The 22,945-nt window shown below is 48.1% G+C and overlaps 1 protein-coding gene across 1 annotated transcript; it reads left to right on the top strand.

Annotated features, from left to right (window-relative positions):
• The first annotated feature begins 10,229 nt into the window (after nucleotides 1-10,229).
• NFKBIA (NFKB inhibitor alpha) lies at nucleotides 10,230-14,396 on the top strand. Its single transcript, XM_038139428.1, has 6 exons — nucleotides 10,230-11,018; nucleotides 11,342-11,450; nucleotides 11,958-12,168; nucleotides 12,664-12,752; nucleotides 12,896-13,156; nucleotides 13,653-14,396. Exons 1-6 carry the CDS (start codon nucleotides 10,795-10,797, stop codon nucleotides 13,698-13,700), a joined length of 942 nt encoding a protein of 313 aa, XP_037995356.1. The 5' UTR covers nucleotides 10,230-10,794; the 3' UTR covers nucleotides 13,701-14,396.
• The last annotated feature ends 8,549 nt before the right edge of the window (nucleotides 14,397-22,945 follow it).

Genomic DNA, 22,945 nt, shown 5'->3' with positions numbered 1-22,945 from the left:
TGAAAGGTAACCAGGTATGGAAATGTTCTCATTTGAGAAGAAAATAACCAAGATAGAAGCAGGACTAGCTGAAGCTTGGAAAGGAGAGCAGAGGGGGGTGACAGCTCAGTCACATCACAGGTGCCCTAAAAAGGTGAAGAACAAAATCTCATTCTCTGTTTTTCTGAAGTATTGATTTTTCTCAATTGAAATACCACCTAGTAGTTTTAAAACAAACACTGGAGATTTTTGGTGCAGTTTTCTGTTCAGCATCATTGTCACAGGATGTCATGGAGATCAAAGATGTGGCAAAGTCCAACAAGGGATTTGGGAAATTCACTACAGCTTCTAAACAAAGGTGCATGGAAAAGCTCCTAAAGCTCTGGAAGCTGGATCCTCAGACCAGGAGTGGGAACATTACATATTTGTCTGCTTAAATTTTTCTTCTCTAACTGTCTTCAGCTGGCCAGCGTCAGGGAGGGAGTGCTGGACTGCGTGACCCAGCATGGTGTAGACAAGTAGGAAAGGTGGATTACAGTAAGGCTGTGATTTTCTGAAGTTCCTATGAAATTTAGGTTGGAGCTGGGAACTGACTGACACCTACAAACCATCATATCAGGAATACGGCAATATATAACCACAAGGGCAGTTTCCCTGCACAACTGTGTGCCCGAGTTTCGCTTGCTGGTCTGGAAATGAACCAGGCAGTAAAAGCGATTAGCAGTGGAAAGACACTAGACAGCTATAATTATCTAAATGCCTTCCTATTAACCATGTGAGAAACTAAATCCTCACAATCACATTCATTAGTAAATGCTAAGGACAAACTAACAACATGAAGTTTCATTTGATTAGGCAGAAGAATTCTACTCCAATATGATTATGCTACACAGAATGACCTTAAAAAAAAACAAAACAAAACAAAAAAAAAACTCAAGTCTGTTTCAGAGAGCAAATGAATGTTAATACTAGCAGACAAGCAAAGAAGCCCAGTCCTTGTGGTACAAGGGCTGCTCCTACCAACAGCATGGCCAGGCTCCCTCAGCTGATGGCAAAGGCTCCCAGCTCCCTGCTGTGACTCCGGCTCCTGTTCCCTCTGCTGGACCTGTGGATGGTGAGTGAAGGAGGGATAGAGCCAGACCTGCTGCAGCACATTGTAGTGACTCATGTGCATGTTAATCCCACTTGGAAAACCCTTCAATGCCATAGCAAGAATGGACAGCAGTCAGCAGGAGAAATTCACCTCGTTGATGCCTGCACTGTTTTTCACCCGAGGCAAAAATGTGGTTCAGTGGACAGAGCATCAGTGTGAGCAGCATGACTGCAGCCTGACAGCTGCTCACCTCAGAGGTGCTGCGTTTTAGCCACCCCTGGCATACCACGCTGCAAAAGTGTGTCACTGGTCCCTGTGCCAGACACACTCACTCCTTCCTGTGTTAGCTGAGCATGAAGAGAGCTAAACATAACAATTTCTACAGACATGTGAAAATAGTATGGCAGGCATCAGTTTTCAGGGCAGGCTGCCTTCTTGGTATCTTTGCTGATTTCTTTCTTGAAAAACTGATAAAGAACAAACTTTTCTTAAGAATTAACCTCTTCCAAGAACTTACAAGTATGGACTAAGAAGGGTTGGTGTGCTGGCAGTGGGGATGGAGAAGCTCACTGCACCTTTAAGGGAAGTGGGAGGGTAATTCCAGCACCAAGCTGAATCCCACTGGATCTATAACATCCATAATTTCTAGCCATTGAGGTGGCAAGCATCATACCAATGTCTAGACACAACAAAACAACATCCATGCATAAAAAAATGAACTATGATCACAGTCCGTCCAGAGCATAAAGCACTTCAGGGAACACCTGTGTCTCCAGAGCCTAGGTACCAGTGACTGGGACAGGAGGAGAGAGTAAAAGCCTGAGCCAGAGGGTCAGGTCTTGTTCTTGACTGAAACTGTAATTGTCAGTTTTAAGCATGTGTTCCCTCCATACCCCTTTACTCCCAGGCAGACCACATGGATACCTGGTGTTCGTGTGACTTTATCCACTCATCCAGTTTAGGAGATTCAGAGCCCTGTGAGACCCTTCAGGCAAGGAGGTAGAAAGGAGAATGTAGCCACTCCTGAGAGGCTTCACCACATTTCTGTGTGGGCATAAGTCTCTCTGAAGTCCACAAAAGCTGCCTGCCCAGATGAAGGGTACCTAGACATCATCTAAGCACTCTTCTACTGCTCCGCAGGCTATGCAGGGGACACTGCTATGCGCTGCTGGCAGGTTAGGAATCACCCATTCACACAGTCCACAGACAGGCAGGTGACCAAGAATCTGGCTGGTCTGCCACCTCATCCTGTCCAAACACTGCAGGTGAATTCTTTATACATAATCAAATAAACCAGAACGTTATTAGATTTGAATTAGCATTCATTAACACAATTGATTGTGTTGATTTAGTCATCTAAATGGTCAATGCTAGGACATTTGGATAATTATTACTGTTTAGTGATATTTCCTCAGCTAATTGTTTTTATTGAATGACTCACTTTGATGATGCAGCTGAAACTAATGTGCAGCTGGGCTCCCAAGGAGAAGGCTTTTATCTGCCCTATCCACCTCCCAGGGGCTCCATCCTTCCTGTAAGACAATGCATTTTGATGCCTCTGGATGGTCCTTAGGGAAGAGGCCATTTGGGAAATGTTCCTGCCTCTGCCAATGCATGCTTGATCATACGTGGTGTGATTTCTCACAGCAGCTCACCCCAACAGGATTTTAAAAGCCTGAGCTAAACTAAGCCGAAATGAGTTCTTTCCAAACTCTGCTTGAGTGGGGGCCACTTGTGAGGGCAGCAGGGCAACAGACCAGTAAGCTATTTCCTACTCCACCCTCTCAAGCACACCCCACCTTGCCCCATGAGCTCAGGCCCTGCTGATGCTGCCCTTCTGCCCCTCCTGCAAAGAGGGGCTCACCCCACTCCCCCAAAGCCAGGCTGAGCACCCCCTGCGGCTGTGCCTGCCTACACGGGAGGGCTCGTGTGGTGCTCAGGCTCTGGGCTTGACCACAGGTGTCCTTCAACACATTCAGAAGGTCAGAGGTAAGGTTCTGCCTGCACAGCACCATGACAGTGTAGAAAGACCAGAGCTGATGGGAAAGCATTCCCACTTGGAGCTCTCTGGAAAAGCCCAAATGGGTAAATCACTGCTGCAGCAGCAAGAGTTCCTGGGACACAAGGACACTTTGACTATGATGGCTTCTATCTCCCAGGTCTGCAGGGCCAAAGAACTGCCAGCTGGTGAGGATACAGGAGGCAGCTGCAAGGGCCACAGTGGGATGCTAAGCTTTAGGAGACAGAGGATGCAGACAAAAAAAAAAAAAGATTTGTGTCTGTGAATGCAGGCAGAAGAATTAAATAGTGTGACAGTCAAACAGTTGTTTCAAAGAGGGGTTAATACAGATTTTCTTTAATGCTCTGGGGAAAATCACTCCCTCCCACCTCACTTCCCTTGCTGGCTTTCCCACAAATGTGTTTCAGAACCTCCACGAATCTTCCTGACTTAAACATAAAACCAAGCCTGTGACCCTAAGCCTGTAATCAGAGGTCAGTGTTTTCCCAAGCAAGTTATATTTTTGCCTGCTCAGAAATTTGGTTTGGAAAGAACTCAAGGACTAGTTTCCACCATTTGTACAGGATTCCTGAACATGTAGGATGGCCAGCAACATGTGCCCTTTAGGGCTACTCTACAGCATGCACACAGGATGGGGAGTTCACAGAAGAATTGAATTTACTGCTGTGCATGAACTATCTCTCCAAGAAAGGCAGGGGCTGATCTGGAGAGATATTTCTGTCTAGGAAACACCACAACCATAAGTTAGTACATAACTTCTATGAAATCTGAAGAAAGCAAAGCCCTAAAAGGCGTAGGCTAAATGAGAAGATACCCCAGGAATGGATACAGCCTTGAAGAGAGATAAATTTAAACTCCTTAGAGGCTAGAAAAATCTCCATTGCAATCTCCATCTGCTCCCTCTTCCTTCCCAATACAGCTTCAATAATGAACCACTGATCCCAGCCCACACTGTAAGTCGCAGCATTATTTCCAATTCCCATTTTTTACATGCAGCTCGGGTACCTCAGGACCGGCAGGAAGAGCCGCCTTCCGACCACCGGCTGGGCAGCAGAGCTGAAGCCGCACCACAGGATGGCACTGCTCATTTCCTAGCTCCCACATGTGATGGTGGCCGCGAACTTACTGCCAGTCATCACCTGCCCCGGGAGAGGTCATGCTCAGAGTACACAGTTGGCTCATGAAAATAAGAGAGAACGAGAGCTGTGTGAGAAAATTAGGATTTTATTATAACCTGTGTCCTGGGACTGCAGGCACTACTCAGAGCATGCAGAACATGGGATGTATTTAACCTCTCTCAGCCTGCTTTTAGCCTCTCTGTGTATAAATCAGACTTCACCTATCTAACACTCCTCTAAATGCACTCTAGCTCTTTGCTGTCCCTTGGAGATTTTCTCCCAGCTTACTCTCCTGCAAAGAGTAACTGCAATACCCCAGGTGCTGCAGCCCCACTTCCATCAACAGCCATTTGTTTACCTAGAAGAAAGATGGGCTGGACCAGGACATGGCACCAGCAGCACATCCAGACCTTGGACAATGCTGCATGCTCCCTGCTGACACAGCCAATGATCCAGCTCTGAGCAGACCTCACAGCTATGCCAGGAAAAACTCAGGTGAAAACCTTGGGAACTTTCCGAGCAGAGCGACAGAACACCCAGATGGGAGTTTTGCGCTGAGGTATCTCAAAGCCAAGCCCTTGAAGAGCTATCTTAACAGCAGCTGCTGCCGACACCCCTTGCCAGCCTCAGGCAAATTGTGGATGGCCGACTGGGGTTACCACACCCGGAGCCATGCAGTCTGCCAGGCTTTGTGACTCCAGAGGACTTTCACCAGAAGGAGCAGAGAGCAAAGAGCCTGCCTTCCTCCGAAGAGGGTGTGCACAGGAGGAGCTGACCTCGACAGTCCCTTGGCTGGCAGTCCCTGGGCTTTTTCAGGAAGAACAGAGCCCAAAGTTCATCTTCTGTTGTTGTGGGTTTTTCCTCTCAGGGCTATGCCGTTCGTATTGTCTAGTATTTCCTGCTTCCTCTCCTGGCAGCTCCTCTGCCAGCTCAGACACACAGCTACAGCACTCAGTAGCCCCTGTGTTTGCCACATCCGTCCCCAGGGAAATCCCTGGGCCCAAATGCAGTTGAGCTTCTAATTGAGGTTTGCTGTGTGCCTGTCTGCTGCACTGGGCTCCCACTGTGCCCACAGGAGCCGTGTGCTGGCTTTTTGTGTTTATCCAGGATTATTTGCACCCACCAAATTTAGGCACAGAGGTTGCATGGGAGCATTAGAGGTTCAGAGCAAACTATGTGCTGAAACAGACATCTCTCACTGCCCTCGGGCAGCCAGGCTCTGACAGCCCCAGAGTCACTCAGTTAAGGTCCCTAGTTTGCTCAAAATACCATCTAGTACCAGAGAGAAATTTATATCCAAATCCAGTTTTGACTTTCTCTGTCATTCAAACAGAAAGAAAAGTAGCTCCCTGCTTTACACAGCCCTGTCCACTCTGCCAGGCTTAGCTATCTCTCCCAAATGCTCACCAGCTCAGTTTTCTGCGTGGTCTCACTGTTCTGCCCTCTCCACCTTTGTAATATCCCTACTTACTGGGAAGAACTAGAGACTGTAACATTACCAAATGTCACAGCTGTCTGCAGGGGGAAAGTCCCTTTTTAATTATTAGCATGCTCCCAGTTCATATTTTCCCCACTAGGTGCTTCCACTCTGTCTGCAATCACATAGGGGGCTGTACTGATGGGAAGCAATGCTTTTGCTGGAGGGAAAGTAGTACAACAAGCTCAAGAGACCTGCCTTCTCCCTCCCCAAGATTCTTTTTTCCTACATGAAACAAGTGTGGCAGCAAGCTTTGCTGCACCAGGCAGTGAGCATCAGCTTAAAGATTTTGAGCAACATGCTTTAACAAAGCTTCCACATGAAAAACAGGAATGACACCAGAAAAAACTTGTCTTCCAAGTGGTAGCAAATTTCAAATTACTTGACTTATATTTACCCTTAAGGCATAACAATAAAAGCAGTTTAAATTGATATAGTACATCTCATCCCTAAGGATCCCCAGAAATGCATCCAATTGATAAACAGGCCACATGTAGAGAAATACAGACCTTCCCAGGGATGCAATGCATCAGTTTAAGACTTGCCAAAAATAAGCTGCAGTCAAAAAATAAAAACAGACTAGTGTAGCCAACCAGAGCTCTAGATCCATTAGACTCTGGTCAGGACACTGCAGCTAATTATATTTTTGTGTCCATGGCACACGGGTAGGACTTTAAAGGCCCTAATTTGGACCTTGGCTTTATGTGCCAAAAATTACCCTGCATACAATTTGCTTGAATATTAAACTAGCTTAAATAAGGTGCAGAAATGCTTCCTACTGCATCCACCATCCTGCTCTTTGGAGTATATGACCAACCCAAAATAACCTCTGATGGAAAGGTTTGAGGAGGTAGGAATACAGGCCACATGGCACATGAGACTACCTTTGGCCTTCATCCTGGCTGACAAAAATGGATTTTGCATAACTTTCCTTTCTCTTATTCAGCTATTTTTTAAAAGCTTTCAAATTAGTTATTTATATTGTTATTATTATTAGAAAGCAGGAGGGAAATACGTTTTCCTTGTTTACCACTGGACTAATTGTTTGGAGCTGCCTGGTTCTTATCTCTGTAGCAGCTGTAAATGGGAAACTGAGATATGTGGATTTTAACTGCAAAATATTATCAAAATTACAATGTCAAGTGTCCCCTGGCTTCCCTTGCACCAGCTAAGTCCACAGACTTTTGAAACAACAAACCAGAGTCCTTTTCCTAGGGGTATCTGCATGTGCACATACATGTACAGACAGCAGGTCTACTTCACTGATTTGTTTTGCTTTTGGCTTTAACATCCTGGGCCAAGATCTTGCTGGGTGTTGTTCACTGATATACGTCTTGATAGATTTCCCGGGAGCCACGTACGGTCTTTGTGATTAAATGAGAGGAAACAGTTAATGAGTATCTGCAGCAGCAGTCACAAAAGGACGAAGCTGTGGGACCAACTCTGGTAAATCAACAGCACTAGACGGTTCTCATGATTAGTGTGACAATCAGGAAATTACAATTTAATGTGTTTGCTGGAGGAAGCAGCACAAGAATTCTTCACGTACTTTTAAAACTGATTAAAACCCTCCTGCCCCTTTTCAGTATTCAGACACTTGAGGCTTCTAGGAGCCCTGCCAGTTGCTTTTGCAAGGTAGAATAAAAACAAACAGCACATACCTACAGCACCACAGCCTTGCTGAGCGCTCAGGGCACCTAAAGTGGAGGAGGCTTTTGCAAAACCTAGCTCTTAGGTGCAGAGCCAGATCCCGTGGTTACAGTTTTTACATTATTAAAGTAACTTTTAGGTAGTCCTTTGGCCTTGAAGTGCCTGCTGGACAGAGCAGGCAGAGACTGCTGTATGCAGCAGAGACTGCTAACATAATCCCAAATTAGAAATGCAGAGAATGTTAACCTCCTCTCAAAATGACAAGCACAGAAAACAGTTCCATGAAATCAATGCAGACATAGCAGAGGTATTAAACCAGAATGTACAAGCAAACAAAGAAAGTTCAGGTTGGCACAGATGGCTGCAGTGTTGTTGAAGTTGTGCTCCTGCTTCAGCAGGGCCACCCCCTGTCCCTGGATAGGTACAGCTGCTCCATCCCCTGGGGCCTGTCTGAGCTTCCCAGAACTGCAGCACTTGGGTGAGAGGCCACACAGGAAAATAGGGTTGTGATAGGCTCCACCCCATATCCAAAAAGCTGAGTTTGTTTCTTTCTGTTCTTTTTCTCTTGGAGACCATATATAAAATTGCATAGAAAAACTGCTTGAATGTGGTAATTAAATAAATAAGTACATAACAAGAAAAAGGACAGTACTTCAACAGCACAAAGCAGCACCGATGACCTTCACCACTCCAAGACCTTTGCTTTATGCTATCTTCTATTATGTCATCCCTTCAGGCAAATATTGTAGGACTGTGTTAACTGTGAGGAGTTACAGTGAAGACATAGCCTTATTTGCTTAATTGTTAATGAGGGTTCCACTTGCCCCTGCATCTGCAGCTAGCTGCTGCTTGACATACGGGTTTAGGGCTAAATCCCTTCTCCAGCCGTGCTTTTCGTTGCCCAATACCCAGGGTTACTGGCCCATGTGTGGGGCCCCCCATGATGCCTAGGGCCAGGCTGCAGAGCAGCAGCATTTCCCTGGGGCAGGAAGTGGGCTGGCCTCAGCATGACTTTCCATCCAGAAAACATTTTCCATCACCTTTCCGCCACCTACCACTGGCTGCAGTACTGCCAAGTTAAAACACACAAAATAAAAGCATCTCATGTGCCTCTGAAAAGAGGCTGCTTGCAAATGCTTGCTAAAAATAGTCCTGTGATGGCCTGTGAGGGCAGCTGGAGGTCTCTCATAGAAGGAGGCAAAGAATTCCCTTTGCTGAAGTCAGTTTACAGCCATCACAGCTAGGACAGGAGTTTTCAAGTTTAATGTCTGTGTGGTTCTAGCAAAATCCCAACTGCAGAGAGCAAGGTCCTTGCTGGGCTCAATTCCCCTGCTAGTCAGAGCGGGAACTTGCTTTTCAACTCCCATCTTCCTTTTTCGAAGAGATGCAGATAGGAGGAGATTCATTTGTTAATTAAATTTCCCCTGCCAATTTACATTAAAAAGGGGGAACTGTTTCAAAAAGCTCACGAAACTTTCATAACCTTTAACTTCAAAAAGAAAGAGTTTTACGGCTTTTTTCTAAACCTGCCCAAAAGCACCACTGGATTGTCCAGGACAAGTGATGACTACTGAAAAGAAATCCAGGAATGGCACAGCTGGACTGAAAATTAAAAACATTTGCTGACAGAAAGCCAGGCGTTCTTCCTCTCCTCTGGCTCTTCCTTTTATCTTTGGATTTTCCCATAAGTTCTTGTTCAAAGGGATGCCATCCCATGGGAAAATTACAAAAGGAAAAAAAGTACAGACACTGTTACTCAGTGAGGCCAGCAATAGTTGCAAGAGAAGAAAAATTCTTCATGGGAATCCCCTACATCTGAGAAGCAGAAGCAAAAATTCACCAGGAAAAAATTCAGTACTGTCAGCTCTCCAGACAGACAATGCCTTTTATCCATGTGGGATCCTGCATTCATCCAGTTTTTATTACCCACAGATGGCATGACAGCAGTTAAAAAAAAATAAAAGAAGAGTCACTAGGAATGGTCAGAGAAAGTAAGAATAGTGGCTGAAGATGTAATTTCTTCTTTAAAAGGTTTGTTCTGTTACAGAGTGAAAACTTACAGCAGAGATGCAAAATCCTCTAAATGCTGAGGCAACACCTGCACACTTGCAGGCATGGCAGCATAACATCCATCATGTGCAATCCTGCCTGAGTGTCTCCAAGAAGTGACACTCCTCAAGCAGGGCAGATGCAGTGTACTGATGCAGCCTCAGCATCGCTCCGGTGGTGTTTGATTCCCTGACATTTTACCATGACTTTGCTGCCCTGGGCTTGCTAAAAAGCTTGTTCCTAATGGTTAGGTAAGTTCTGGTTAATGACTCCTAAGGTGGTCCCTCTCATCAGACCTCAAAGCAATCCTCACAGGTTTAGGGATCTGTCATTGTGCAGACTGTGCAAGAATGAGGTGCCATAGCACCTCGGGGGTGATGGAGCTTCTAAGAGTGTTAATGCTCACAGCCTGACCTTCTGGCTGGAGACTCCTGGGAGGACCATACTGCAGCCTTGCAGTGCTTGGGGGCCGCCTATAAAAACAGAGGGGGACAGGCTTTGTAGCCGGGCCTGCTGCCATAGGACAAAGGGTAAGGGTTTAAAACACAAAGTCAATTTAGATTAGATGTAAGGAAAAAGATTTTTTACAATGACGGTGGTGAACCCTCTAGGCAGCCCAGAGGTTTCCAGAGAGGTGGTGGATGCCCATCCCTGGAAAAATTAAATGTCAGCTTGGATGGGGGTCTTATCCAGTTGAAGATGTTCCTGCTCATAGCAGGGGGGTTGGTCTAGATGGGCCTTTATTTTCTCCTAAATTCTTGTTCAAAGGAATGCAATCCCATGGGAAAAATGACAAAATGGAAAAAAGAAGCACAGACACTCAGTGAGGCCAGATAGTTGCAAGACGGAAAAAACCCCTTTTTTATAGAACCCGTCCAACCCAAATTACTCTATGATCCCGCAGCCTCTCTTATGAAAGGGACGGGATGCCGGGGGGGATGCGGGGTGCAATCAGGGCAGCAGTGCCCGGCGCTGAGGCGCTCCTCGGCCTCCAAGGGGCCCCGCAGCGCGCCAGGACCCCGAGGTGCAGCGGGACCCGCCGGGGAGGAGGCATCGGGAGCCCCAGGATCGGGCAGGGTAGGGCAGGGAAATCCCCGCGGGGCGCGGCAGGGAAGTACCGGCGGGGACGCCGAAGAGGCGAGTACTTCCCCCCTGGAGAAACGCCAAGTTCCCTCTCGGCCCGGCCTCTTCCCTCCCCTCCGACGCCCCTTCTGGGCGGCCCGAGCCGCTCCGCCTCCCTGCCAGCGCCGGCGGCGCCGAGCAGGACCGGACCCGTCGGTCGGGCTTTGACTGGCTGGAAATTCCCGTCCTCCGCGGCTCCTCCCCCGCAGAAATCCCCCGGCCGCGCCGTATATGCGAGGCGCCGCCGCCGCCGCCGCTCACTCGCAGTGCCCGCAGCTCCGCCGCCATGATCGCCGCTCGCCGCGCCGCCGAGCCGCCCGCCATGGACGCCTACGAGCACCCCAAGAAGGAGCGTCAGGGCGCCTTCCCGCTCGACGACCGCCACGACAGCGGCCTGGACTCCATGAAGGAGGAGGAGTACCGGCAGCTGGTGAAGGAGCTGGAGGACATACGGCTGCAGCCCCGCGAGCCGCCCGCCTGGGCGCAGCAGCTGACGGAGGACGGGGACACGTAAGTGGGGGTCGGAGCCGGGGAAGGGGTGGCTCGGACGCGGTGGGGAGCTCGGCACGGCCAGTCCGGGACAGGATGTGCTTGCCGGCGGGGCGGCGCCGCGCTGGGCCGCGCCGGGAGGGAAGGGAGGGGGTGCGGAAAGTCCCTGGAGCGGCGCCAGGGAGAGGCGGCTCCCGCGGGCGCGGAAAGCCCCGGCCGCGCCGAAAGCCCCGGCTTGCGACACCCGCGCGTGACCCGGCCCGGCCCGCCGGGCGCGGGGCTTAGCCCGGCGTCGGGGGGATAACGCGTGTTGCTTAATTGCGCCTTTTCTTCCCCCCCTGCAGTTTTCTCCACTTGGCCATTATTCACGAGGAAAAGGCCCTGAGCCTGGAGGTGATCCAGCAGGCGGCCGGTGACCGGGCTTTCCTGAACTTCCAGAACAACCTCAGCCAGGTACTTTCACCTCGATAGCCCCGAATCCGGATCAGCCCCTGCCACACCCACACACTCCCTCTGGGGAATTCCCCCAAAAAAGTCCCTTTAATTTTTTTTTGTTTTAATTGATGGAATCAATTGAATCAAAGCCTACGTTCAGGAAAGTCCCCAGCTGGCTCCAGCCGGGGTTGGTACAATGATTCCTCTCCCCTGAGAGAGTGGCATTTAACGCCCACATTTTTCAAATATGATGCCATGGGTTGCATCCCTCTTTATGGAGATGTTAATGATACCCTTCATACCAGTGGGCGGTTGGTTTACCCAGAGAGCCCAAAGTTCATCACTTCCAGATGAATGGGCAACTATACAACAACTTGGGAAGCATAAAGAACTGAGTTTATGGAGTGTGCTCTCATGCTTTTATTTGTTGGCAAAAATCACCAAGTGAACAAGAGGTCTGCTTGTCTAGATGCTGGCGCCAAGTTTGTGGTGTAACTTACAGTGCTTTTGCTCTTATGCTTGCAGACTCCTCTTCACCTGGCAGTGATAACTGATCAGCCTGAAATTGCTGAGCATCTTCTGAAGGCCGGATGCGACCTGGAGATCAGGGATTTCCGAGGAAACACCCCCCTGCACATCGCCTGCCAGCAGGGCTCCCTCAGGAGCGTCAGCGTGCTCACACAGTACTGCCAGCCGCACCACCTCCTCGCTGTCCTGCAGGCAGCCAACTACAACGGTACGGGCATGCTCCTGATGCTGAGCACTTCGTCTTGGTGGGCTGCGCTGAGGGTAGGGTCGGTCTCCTGTGGATCTCAAAAGATCTCTGGAGAGGTGGAGAAGGATTATTTTGTCTCATTTGAGAGTTGAGGAGCCCAGAGCATACAGCAGTGTCTGACTTTTTTGAAATGCACTGTCTTGTAGGCCTTCTCACTGTTGATTATAGTATCTCATGGCTTTGAACTTTGCATTTTTAGTGAGTACCTTTGCTGTGCTTCTCCTTTTTTTGTTTGTAATAAGTTGCACTCAAACACTGGAATAAAGCCTCCAAGAAATCTTTTCAAAATCCAGCCCTTTTATTTATACTGGAAGCTGGAAAGCTCTTCTGGAAAACACCCTTTTGTCCGTGAATGAATTGCAAATTTAGGTATCATCCTGGCCTATCATCTTGACTTTTAAGCAATGGTGAGGCATTGAGTTAGACTTACTCAAGTTTTCCCTTTGTATCTTCCAGGACATACGTGTCTCCATTTAGCATCTATCCAGGGGTACCTGGCTATTGTCGAGTATCTGCTGTCCTTGGGAGCAGATGTAAACGCACAGGTATGTAATGTCTACCCTGAATTCACCCGAGTGGGGCTCTTAAGAATCAGTAGATTATAATCAACAGTAGTCTTAAGAATCAACAGATGTGACAGTGGCTCTGCCTCTCCTGACATGCCAAACCTCTTGCTGTTTTCACACAGGAGCCGTGCAATGGCAGAACAGCACTACATTTGGCAGTCGATCTGCAGAATTCAGAACTAGTGTCGCTGTTGGTGAAACATGGGGCAGACGTGAACAAAGTGACCTATCAGGGCTATTCCCCCTATCAACTCACATGGGGAAGAGACAACTCAAGCATACAAGAACAGCTGAAGCAGCTGACCACAGCTGACCTGCAGATGTTGCCAGAAAGTGAGGATGAAGAGAGCAGTGAATCGGAGCCTGAGTTCACGGAGGATGAAGTAAGTAGCTGTTTTCGTTTTTACAAGAGAAGGGGGGGAAATCCTATTCTGTGCAGGGTATTTTTTGGTGTCACTCTGATAGCATGCCCCAGTGACCTCTTGCTGTGTAACAGATAGGTATACCAAAGATTATGCAATCAGCAAAATGGCAGATGAGGCAAGCATGTAAACAGAGTAAGAATAAGATGTAAAAAATAACATGAGGGAGTGGAGGTTAACTTCATGCGACATGGTTCTCTGAACACAGTTCTGTTACTGACACAGAACCTCATGAGAGAAAATTCAAGTTAGTGGGTGGTTTTCTCCTCTCTCTAGGATTTGTTTTTTTGACATTCTGAGTGCTGCATTAAATGGTGTATGTAACCATTTTGGTGTAGACATTTTATACACTGCTGAAGAATTTGTATGTAGAATCTGGCTGTTATCCCAGAGTGGATATGATACTTTAAGTAAGATTTTTGCATTAACAGCATTTTGTGGTTTTTTTTTCTTGCAGCTTATATACGATGACTGCCTTATTGGAGGACGACAGCTGTCATTTTAAAGCAGAGCTTTCTCTGAAAAGAAGTGACTGTATACATATGTATAGACAAAGGACTGACTTTCTTCACCTAAAAAGAAAGTCCCAATGTGGAGAGAAAAAAGAGGAGGGAAATACTACACTGCCCAGCAAGGAGAAGGAGCACGTTATTGTAACAGGACAGTTCCAGGATCTCCCTTGTGTTAAATACAGGAGTGGGATGTGTAACATCAGTACAGATCTGTGATTATTCACAGCACCTGATAAAGAGCCACATAGCCAGTCTTCTCAGCCCTGCAAAGGTAACAGACTACACATCCAACCTGCTCGTTACAGCTTTCTTGTGGCATCAAGTACTACAGGGAACAAGTGACCCTTCACGGCAAGGTGGACTCATGCCATCACACCTTTTCAGAGACTCTTCGTTCATTTGTGCTGGGCTGGTGGCAGTCCCTGTCCTTTCTGACTGACCTCAGCTGCTCTCAGTGAGGCTTCCCAGGTAGAGGAGTCAGACTAAGGGACTGGTGCCATCTTGGCTCTTAGGCAAAAGTAGCAATAATGTTAACTGTGGGCATTGGAAAAGTGTGTTTCACACTGTGTGTGTCATAATTGCTACACTTTTTAGCAACTGTATATTGTGTAAATACTGTACATTTTTGTTTATAATTATTTTGGTACATGTGAGATATGTATTTATTAAAAAAAGTCAAATTACCGTACCTAGTCTGTAAAACAGTTCATTGCCCACCTTCCTGAGATTGTGGGAATCTACCTGGTTTGCTTTTTAAGAAACGTTTTAACACCTAGTAGCCCAATGGGGTCACATTTTCAGGGATTTTAGGTGATTCACCTCAGCAGTGATAAGACATCTAAGCAGCTTGCAGCTCTCAGCCCTTGTGCTGCAGCTAATTTTGGAAGCAGACGTAGGTGTTGTTTCCTGCACCCGCTGCAGCAGGCTGATTGTGGGGCTGGGATTCCCCCTCTCTTCCAGCACTAGGCTGGCCCACTGGAGAGGGGGTTTTAGGCTGGTTTTGGCAGTGCCCGCCCACCTGCCCTCATGGCACCTTTTGTTCCAGCTGAAATACTTTGCAACTCTTGCTAGGGGAAGCTGGAGCTTTGCAGCACAGCCCTGTGCCTGTTCACGTCTTGTTAATCACCTGGCCCGGCTTCAGTTTGAACTCTGACCCCCTTGGAATTTCCGAAGGGGATTTCCGTGGGAAGAGGGAACACATCCCGTGCTGCTGCCTTGCATCCCTGAAATTCAGGTGGGGCACCCCCACCTCCCCATTGCAGGAGCTACAGCTCTTCTCCAGTTCATAGCAGTGAAGGATGTGGCTTTAACTGCTTCAGTTATTCCTCAAGTTTCTCTCCAGCATCTAGGCAGAATCACTTTGCCCAAATCCTCTGCTCCACCTCAATATCTGCTGGCAGGGCATCACAATACTGGACTGCTTTGAGCAGCAGGCTTTCAGCCTGTTGTGTGTCCATGTAAAGGATGAGTTGTGTAAAAGGTGACCGTGCCCTGTTTGTGCTGTGCGCCCTGGATGGAAACGGGGAGCAGCAAAGCTGCTGACGCAGGACGATGGACCTCTGCCAAGAGCTGGCCAGGGGAATTTGTGCTGCTGGCACCTGGCCCAGCTCAGGCTGTTGGAGAATGCTATGGCCCCAGGTTGCACAGGGATACCCATTCCTTTTTCTGTCCTGCTCTTCCCAAAGGGTTCCTGACACACAACCTGCTCTAAGGAGAGTTTGCTGGTATGACAGAGAACACCACAGCCGGCTGTGTGCTTCCTAATTTGCATGGGCCACTGTGGAAAGGATTGTAAAAAATTGTCATCCTGAGTCATTTTTATTTCCCTTCCACTCTCGTTGTACAAGCATAATGCAGGTATATGCACAGAAACTTCCTTCTGGCAGTCATGGCTACATCTGCACTGCAAACCTGCATTTTCCAGGTGTGGGGCTGCATGAGAATCTGCCAAAACTTTTCTTGCTGAGAACACACTCTGCTCTCTTACTAACCATTAACTCTGAGCTGGGAGTGTTGACTGTGGGAGTTTGCTCACTTGCTGCTACAGGGTTTTCACTAGCAAAGTACCCCAAGTGACTCCACGCTGGAAGTAGAAACAGTGGTGTTCCATTTGCTGCATTTCCATTTCCCCTTGCAAAACAGGAGTTGGAAATGCTGTCAAGGCCCTGCAGAGGCATTCACCAGCTATAGCTATCAATGGTCTAAAAGTCCTTGGGTGCATGGCTGGACCAGGTATGCAAATATTTAAATAGATACCATCTGAAAGCAAATACTTCTCATTTGAAGGCTAGAGGGATGGAGAAAAATGCAGTTATCAGTAGTACCAGGCTGGCCGAGTAGTTTCGGAGGCATTGGTACATTCTCGGCTGCCCATTGCAATATTTAGACAAAGAGTATCTAGAAAGGTACTGTTATAATCTTATAATAATTCTGCAATGGCTTAATAAATTAAGCAAATGTTTTACTGTACGAGGAAGTTTTGCAGCTAAACAAATCATTGTTGAAATACCACATATTGGTTTTGCTACTGTTTGCCTCCACCTGTCATGCAAAAGTAACCATGCAACATATGCAGAGGAACCATGGGTACAGCAAGTAGGACAGAGATTAATGTGAGAACATGTGCTTGTTAGCAAAATAGGTTGGGACATGTTGTGTATTTGTGCATTGCTAATGCAGAATTACGCATTGGAGAGCTTTGCCTGTTCACTTGATGATATGGGAAGGTTGTCCACTGCAGGACATCCCCCTGGCACTCCCAGTTTTGAATATATGCCCTTTAACTGCTGCATGTCCACTGTCTCTGCCCATTCCATTCCACACCTATGCCTTTAGAAAGACCTTCTGAGGGTGGTTTTGGTGATGAGCTGCCTTAATGCTGTCTTCTTGGATCCTGGCAGATGCATGGCACGGTCCCATTTGTAGGATATAAAGCAAGAACTCCTTATGCATTTATTCTTCCAGCATCTCTTTTTCCTTATTCAGACAGCACAGCTGCTATTTGCAGAGCACACTAGCTTGTTCTTGCTTCTACTGCCAGTGCCTCCCCATACTGGTCCAGGGTTCAAAATTCTGTCCAGCACCTTTTCCGCATGCCCTGTGTGGCTCTGCAAGCTTCAAGAGCATCCAGGCTGCAGCAGATCAAGATCCTGTGAAGTTCAGACTTCGTTTCCTAACTGGGCCTCTCTCCATTAGCCTCCTCACTTTCCTCAGCCCGTGCCCTGCCTATGTCCTCTGCTTTTATTGCCTTTCACACTCATATCTGCCTCTGCCTGTTCTTTTTTCCCTTCCTCCCTTTCCGCATGCCCCCCCACCCTTTTCACCTGCAACACCAGCTCATTCACCTGTCATTACATTACACAGCATGAGGTTATATTTTTGTTTCCAGCCTTTCCCTGCTGCCCATTCTTGTAAATCTCTTTGATAATCCCACAGGGATATTCCCATACTTCCTTATATTCCTCACAAAGAACAAAACTCCTTATTTCCTCCCACACCCTCCTCTTCCTCCTTGCATTCCTGCTCACTGTAGGCCTTTTTCACCCAAACCACAACCAAGATGCCTCCTTCAGTGCCTTTCAGCTTTCTCAGCATCAGCCCTGGACTTCTCAAGAGCCTTACAGACTCCCAGGATGGCAACACTGGACAGCAGAGCCCAAGGCCTGATTTTTCCCCCAGTAATTTAGAGCCCTTTTCTTCCATTCCCTGCAGCTTTGGAAAGCATAAAAAGCAAGGGCAAAAGGCAACCTTGCATCTAGAGACATGCACAGGGAGCCTTTGTGCTCCCACTGGCTCCAGTGCCAGCCTGACATCTGCAGTCATGAGCAGACCCCTTCCACCATCCCCCCCAGCTGCTTGTTCTGCCACTCCCACCTTATGGTGCAGCACACTCCTTGCACACAGCTTGGGCTGTGTGAGCTGGCTGACATGTAGATGTGGGTGCCTCTGCTCCCCAGACAGAGAGAGGTGTAGCTTAGAGGCCTTAGTCTTACTGTCTTCTCTTCCTTCAGCCTTTTTTGACATTAGGAAGGGTCCCTATTGGTTGCTTAGCATTTTACACTGAGAACTACAGGTCGAGGCAAGGCCAACAGTGTCTACCAACCCTGTGTCCTGCATGCAGCTGGTGGACACATCTATCTGCCTTCCTGGCAAGGACTTCATGCACCAGAAGGCAGTGAGGCCACCAGGACTCTTAACCTATCCTGAAGAGCGTCAGCCTCACTGCTGCTGGCCTTTCCCCACAGCTTCAGTTTGGATTTGGATGAGCAAGATGGTTGAGTGAGTAAAGGAAAAGGTGAAACCAGAAAAAAAAAAAACCAAGGAAAGACACTGTGATCTCCGGGGGGAGGACAAGTATCATTTGTGATTTGTTTTAATGGGAAATCTTCAGTGATGGTAGACTCCGGGCCAGGGATGTATCATTTTTCTGTGAAAGCTGAGCTGTGAAAACAATTAAGCATCTGGTTGTTCCTAGAAGTAATAATTGCAAAACAGAGTGCAGGGGTGGCAGGGAAGAATCTCTCCCTGGACAAATGGCTACCCTCATTTCAGGGGGGTGGAGGAAGGGCTTTTTCCAGCATTGCTGTGCTCCCAGCACCAGTGCTTTGCTGAGGAGTGAGAACTGCACAGTATCCCGAGGGATGAGGGAACAGGAAAGTCCTGCCTCCTCATGCCAACCTGAACAGCTGCTGCACAGCCTCTCCCCTTCTCCAGCAGCTGTCTGTCACAGCTCTGGCATCCCTCACCTCCTTGCCCCTTCTCTGAAGCCTTAACAGGAACAAAAAGTTTCCTTGAAATGCTGGCATGTTTATCAGGTCATAATCCAAGAAGTTTAAGTCCAGAGAGATTGGAACAGAAACTCCCCCTAATACCCTGGAGGTCTGACTGCCTGCCCTTGCCATGATCCAGTGCTCAGATTTTCCCAGGACTGCCTCCTCCTCCAATTTTCCAAACAGGACTTTCCAGTCCTGTCAGAAGAGAGCTGGGATTTTCCCTGCTCACTCCTTTCTGCAGTTCTGCCCTGTTACAGCGGCCATGAACCATGGCACCAGGCTCCATTGCCTCTCCAGCTGCAGGAGTGCAGCCTCTTATCTGTCCTCCACCAGCCCCAGAGGCTTCCTAGCTCTGAAGGAAAAAGCCTGCACCCCTTTAATTTAAATTCTTTTCCCATTCACAGTTTTAGCTATTCAGATTAATTTTCCTGTGCATCTTTCAAGGTAAGATTTTCATCTCTCCAGCTGAAAGCACAATGTGAGCAAATATATGGTTCAAGAAAGAGCCTTGAAACACAAATATCTTCAACATGCATGCACACCTTGAAGGGCACACAGCTACAATTACAGTGCAATACTTAGCTTGGTTAATTATTATTCCTGGATTTCAGTAGCTTGAAGGAGAGGGAGTTTTCCCAAGGCCCTGTACAGGACTCTGAGTGCTTCTCTGCCTCAGCAACACTTTGCTCCCACCGGGGAGTGCCCGGGGGTCAAGTGAGAGGCAGCCCCCCCGAAGAGCATGGAGCAGTGGGAAAAGAGAACCGGGTGGTGTTTGCTCCTGCAGTGTTTGCTCCTGCAGTGTGGGAGGACCCGTGTGTGGTGTTTTTCCTCTCTGCATGGGAAAAGGCCGCCCAGCCTGTGAATAAAACCCCTTTTCTTTCAATTTTTTCTAAGCGGATGGGCTTCCATTCCAGCATGCGTCGAGGGTGATGTTTCTGGATTTCTTCCAAAAACTTAGCTCTGACCCCTGGCAGCACCTTCTCTGAGATGTTTCGTCCTAGCAAACAAACAAACAAGCCCTCCCCAAAGCTGCATGGGGGCTCCTTACCCCAGCCTGTGCCAAGCCTAGCTTGAGGGAAACACTCCCAAGGCAGGGGATTCAAATCCTCCTCATCCTTGAGCACACTTGATCTCCATCTCCTCTCTAACAGTCTATGAACAAGGCTGCTGGAGTTAAGAAAAAATTACTAGACCACCCAACATCTTCCATCTGTCCATCCACCCCAGGCCTCTTAATGCTCCTGCCTGTGCAGCCCTGTCCCCTGGCAGCAGCAGACTGAAGCACCTGCTGCTGGGCTGCTGGACTGCCCCACCAGGGCAGGAGCTAGCTCTCCAACTGCCGCGTCTCCTCCTCGAGAACCGCTCCTGCAGGGCAGCACTCAAACCGATGGAAACTGAAATAATGAGGTGGAAACTGCCCTATAGCTGTGTGGGAGGCTGGCAGGCTTCAGCTGCAGTCAGCCCGGTTCAAACAGGAGATAAAACAGAACAAGTGCATGTTCAGCAAATGAAATGGCAAAAAGGCGACAGGGCCGCCATGATGGAAAACCTTAGTGGGACCCACCAAGAACAGCAGATAAGGTCCACTGCTGAGGTGGTCTCCTACCCTTCACAGCTCAGCCCAGCTGTAACACTTTTCATGCAGAAATACTTAAGGTTTGCCCACAGCATCCTCTCCTCTGACTCTGTCCCAGTGGAGGGAGGTGAGCAGGTCCAGGGAAGGCCAGGACTCTAGGATGTCTGCCTTCCTGCTCTAGGTGGTGACACAAAAAGCCAGTTTCTCTTCTCCACACAGCTGGACTGCCAAGGTGATCCGATCACCCACTTCCCTCCACAAGATACCCCTGTATCTGAGGGGCTTATAAAGTAAGGAACTGATAATTCTGTTTCCTTTTTCAGAGAAGTCCACGCAAAGCAGAAAAGGGAAAGCGCCGTCTTTTTAATGTCTTTTTTTATTGTGGCACCTCAAACTGCCCCCAGCACTTGAGGTGAGGCTGCTCCTGAGCAGAGCAGAGCAGGACAATCCCCGCCCTTGCCCAGCTGATGATGCTGTGCCTGATGCACCCCAGGACAGGGCTGGCCCTCCTGGCTGCCAGGGCACTGCTGCTCCATATTGAATTTGCCCTTTCCAGGTCCCTTTCCATGGCACTGCTCTCCAGCCTCTCATTCCCCAGTCTATGCACACATCCAGGCTTGCCCCATCCCAGGTGCAGAATCCAGCACTTTCCCTTGTTGAGCTTCATACAGTTGGTGATTGCCCAGCCCTGTAATTTGTCAAGGTCTCTCTGCAGGGCCTTTCTGCCTTCAAGGGAGCTCAACAGCCCCTCCCAGTTTTGTATCATCTGCAAACTTGCTCCATATCCCTTCCAGTCCTGCATCCAAGTAATTTATGGAGATTTTGAAGAGCACAGGGCTGAGGATGGAGCCCCATGGAAACCCCCTAGTGACAGGTCACCAGTCTGATGTCACCCCATTGACTGCCACCCTTTGTGCCTGACCCGTGAGCCAGTGTCTCACCCATCCCATGATGTGTTGATCCAGCTGTGAGCTGGATATTTTGCCCGGAAGGATCCTGTGAGTGACAGTATCAAAGCTTTACTGAAATCTGAAAGAATTACATCAGCTGGCTTCCCCTGATCAACTGGGTGGGTTAGCTTGTCATAAAAGGAAATCAGCTGTGACGAGCAGGACTTTCCTCTCATGAAGCTGTGCTGGCTGTGACCAATGACTGCATTGTCTTTCAGGTGTTTTCCAATGGCTCCCAGAATAATCTCCATAACTTTGCCTGGCACTGAAGTGAGACTGACAGGCCTGTTCTGTACAGGGTCCTCCATCTTGCCCTCCAAAATCAGGACAACATGCACCAGATTCCAGTCAGCTGGGACTTCTCCAGATTCCCAAGGCTGCTCAAAAATCATTGAGAGAGGTGTTGTGATGACATCAGCCAGCTCTTTGAGGATTCTCAGGTGAATCCCATCAGGACCCCTCGATTTGTAGGGATCCAGCCAGAGCAGCAGATCCCACACAATTTCAGGATTGACTGAGAGTTGATCATTCTCACAGCCATGGTCCCTCAGCTCAGGGTACTGAGACCCCTTTAATCTGTCATCTGTTTTGAAGACAGAGGCAAAGAATGCATTAAACACCTCTGCTGTGTCCATGTCCCTGTTTGTGAGGTGACCATCCTCATTCTACAACAGGCTGATGTTATTTCTATGCTGCCTTTTGCCATTAACGTATTTGAAAAAACTCTTTTTATTGTCCCCCACAGTTCTGGTTTCAACTCCAGCTGAGCTTTGTCTGCATGGTTTTTTTTCCCTACAGTGGCAAGCAATATCTCTGTATCCTTCCCATGTCACATGACCTTGCTTCCTCTGGGCATACACCTTCCTTTTTTGCCTTATTTTCAAGGGAAGATTCCTGTTCAGCCAAGCTGGACTTCTGCCTTACCTCCTTAACTTCTGACATTGCCTGCTGCTATGCCTTTAGGAGGTGATGTTTAAAGAGTGACCAGGACTTATGGACCCTGGCATCTGCAAAAACATTTTGCAGGGGACTTTACTTGGTAATTCCCTAAGCAGCCTGAAGTCTGCTCTGCTCATGCTGAGGTTTTGCTGGCACTTTTCCTCCTTTCCAATGTTTTGCTCTGCTTTGTTTCAGTTAGAAACAATGAATTTTGTAAAAAATATGCAAGACTAAAACCATATTGCGAACTTCCCAAGTGAAACAGATTTCTTCTTTACTCAGAAAACAAGAATTTATTTCACTTTTTTTTCTTACTCATTGAAAACTTCAGATGTTTGTTTTCTCACTCACCTGAAAAATGTTTTCTCCCAAGCTCTTGCGATTGCGACATAGTAGAATTTCCTTCCTCTCCCACTCTTTTCCTGAGTCATGTGAACTAGGCATACCTCCATCCTGGGGCAGAGCATGCCATCTCTGAAAAGGCAGCCCTCAAATTTGCATCCAATTATCCTCCATATAATAGCTGTTAAACTCCTCATGCTTGCACAGGGGCAGGTCTTCATTTAGCCTTAGAGCCAGCAGTCTTCCATCAGGTCTGCTTGGCTCTGCTTTCTCCCACCCTCACAGCACCTGGCCCCTTCACAAACACACATCCTATTCCCTCTAACCATTGACTCCATCTTTTGGCTGCTCCAAATACACCAGGAAGAAAACCCACCTCTTTGGAGGTGATATTTTCAAAACTGATCATGAGGACACTTTCATGCTGAAGGTTTTGGGGCTGCAACCTGTGTCAAGTGTACAGCTTTTGGATGGTGAACTGATGCTGATTCGGACACCAACCAGTGTCCTGCCACTGGATATTTTGCCCATGACTTAGACCATATCTGGAGACTGATTCAACCCACAGTTGCCAAGGTACATCACCCAGGGAGTGTTTGGTATTTCCCAGGCAGATGCTTTCATTCAGCAACAAAGCAAACACAGCTCAGTGTGTCCTC

Source organism: Motacilla alba, chromosome 5, assembly GCF_015832195.1.
Source record: "Motacilla alba alba isolate MOTALB_02 chromosome 5, Motacilla_alba_V1.0_pri, whole genome shotgun sequence".
NCBI lineage: Eukaryota > Metazoa > Chordata > Aves > Passeriformes > Motacillidae > Motacilla > Motacilla alba.
The sequence above is the reverse complement of the archived record's forward strand: the minus strand, read 5'-3'. Positions and strand labels throughout refer to the sequence as shown.

Excerpts from the sequence above, each read along its gene's own strand:
- NFKBIA (XM_038139428.1), top strand. The coding sequence starts at position 10,795 with ATGATCGCCGCTCGCCGCGCCGCCGAGCCGCCCGCCATGGACGCCTAC. Across the intron at positions 12,753-12,895 it reads GAGCAGATGTAAACGCACAG|GAGCCGTGCAATGGCAGAAC; the intron begins GTATGTAATGTC and ends GTTTTCACACAG. Across the intron at positions 13,157-13,652 it reads CTGAGTTCACGGAGGATGAA|CTTATATACGATGACTGCCT; the intron begins GTAAGTAGCTGT and ends TTTTTCTTGCAG.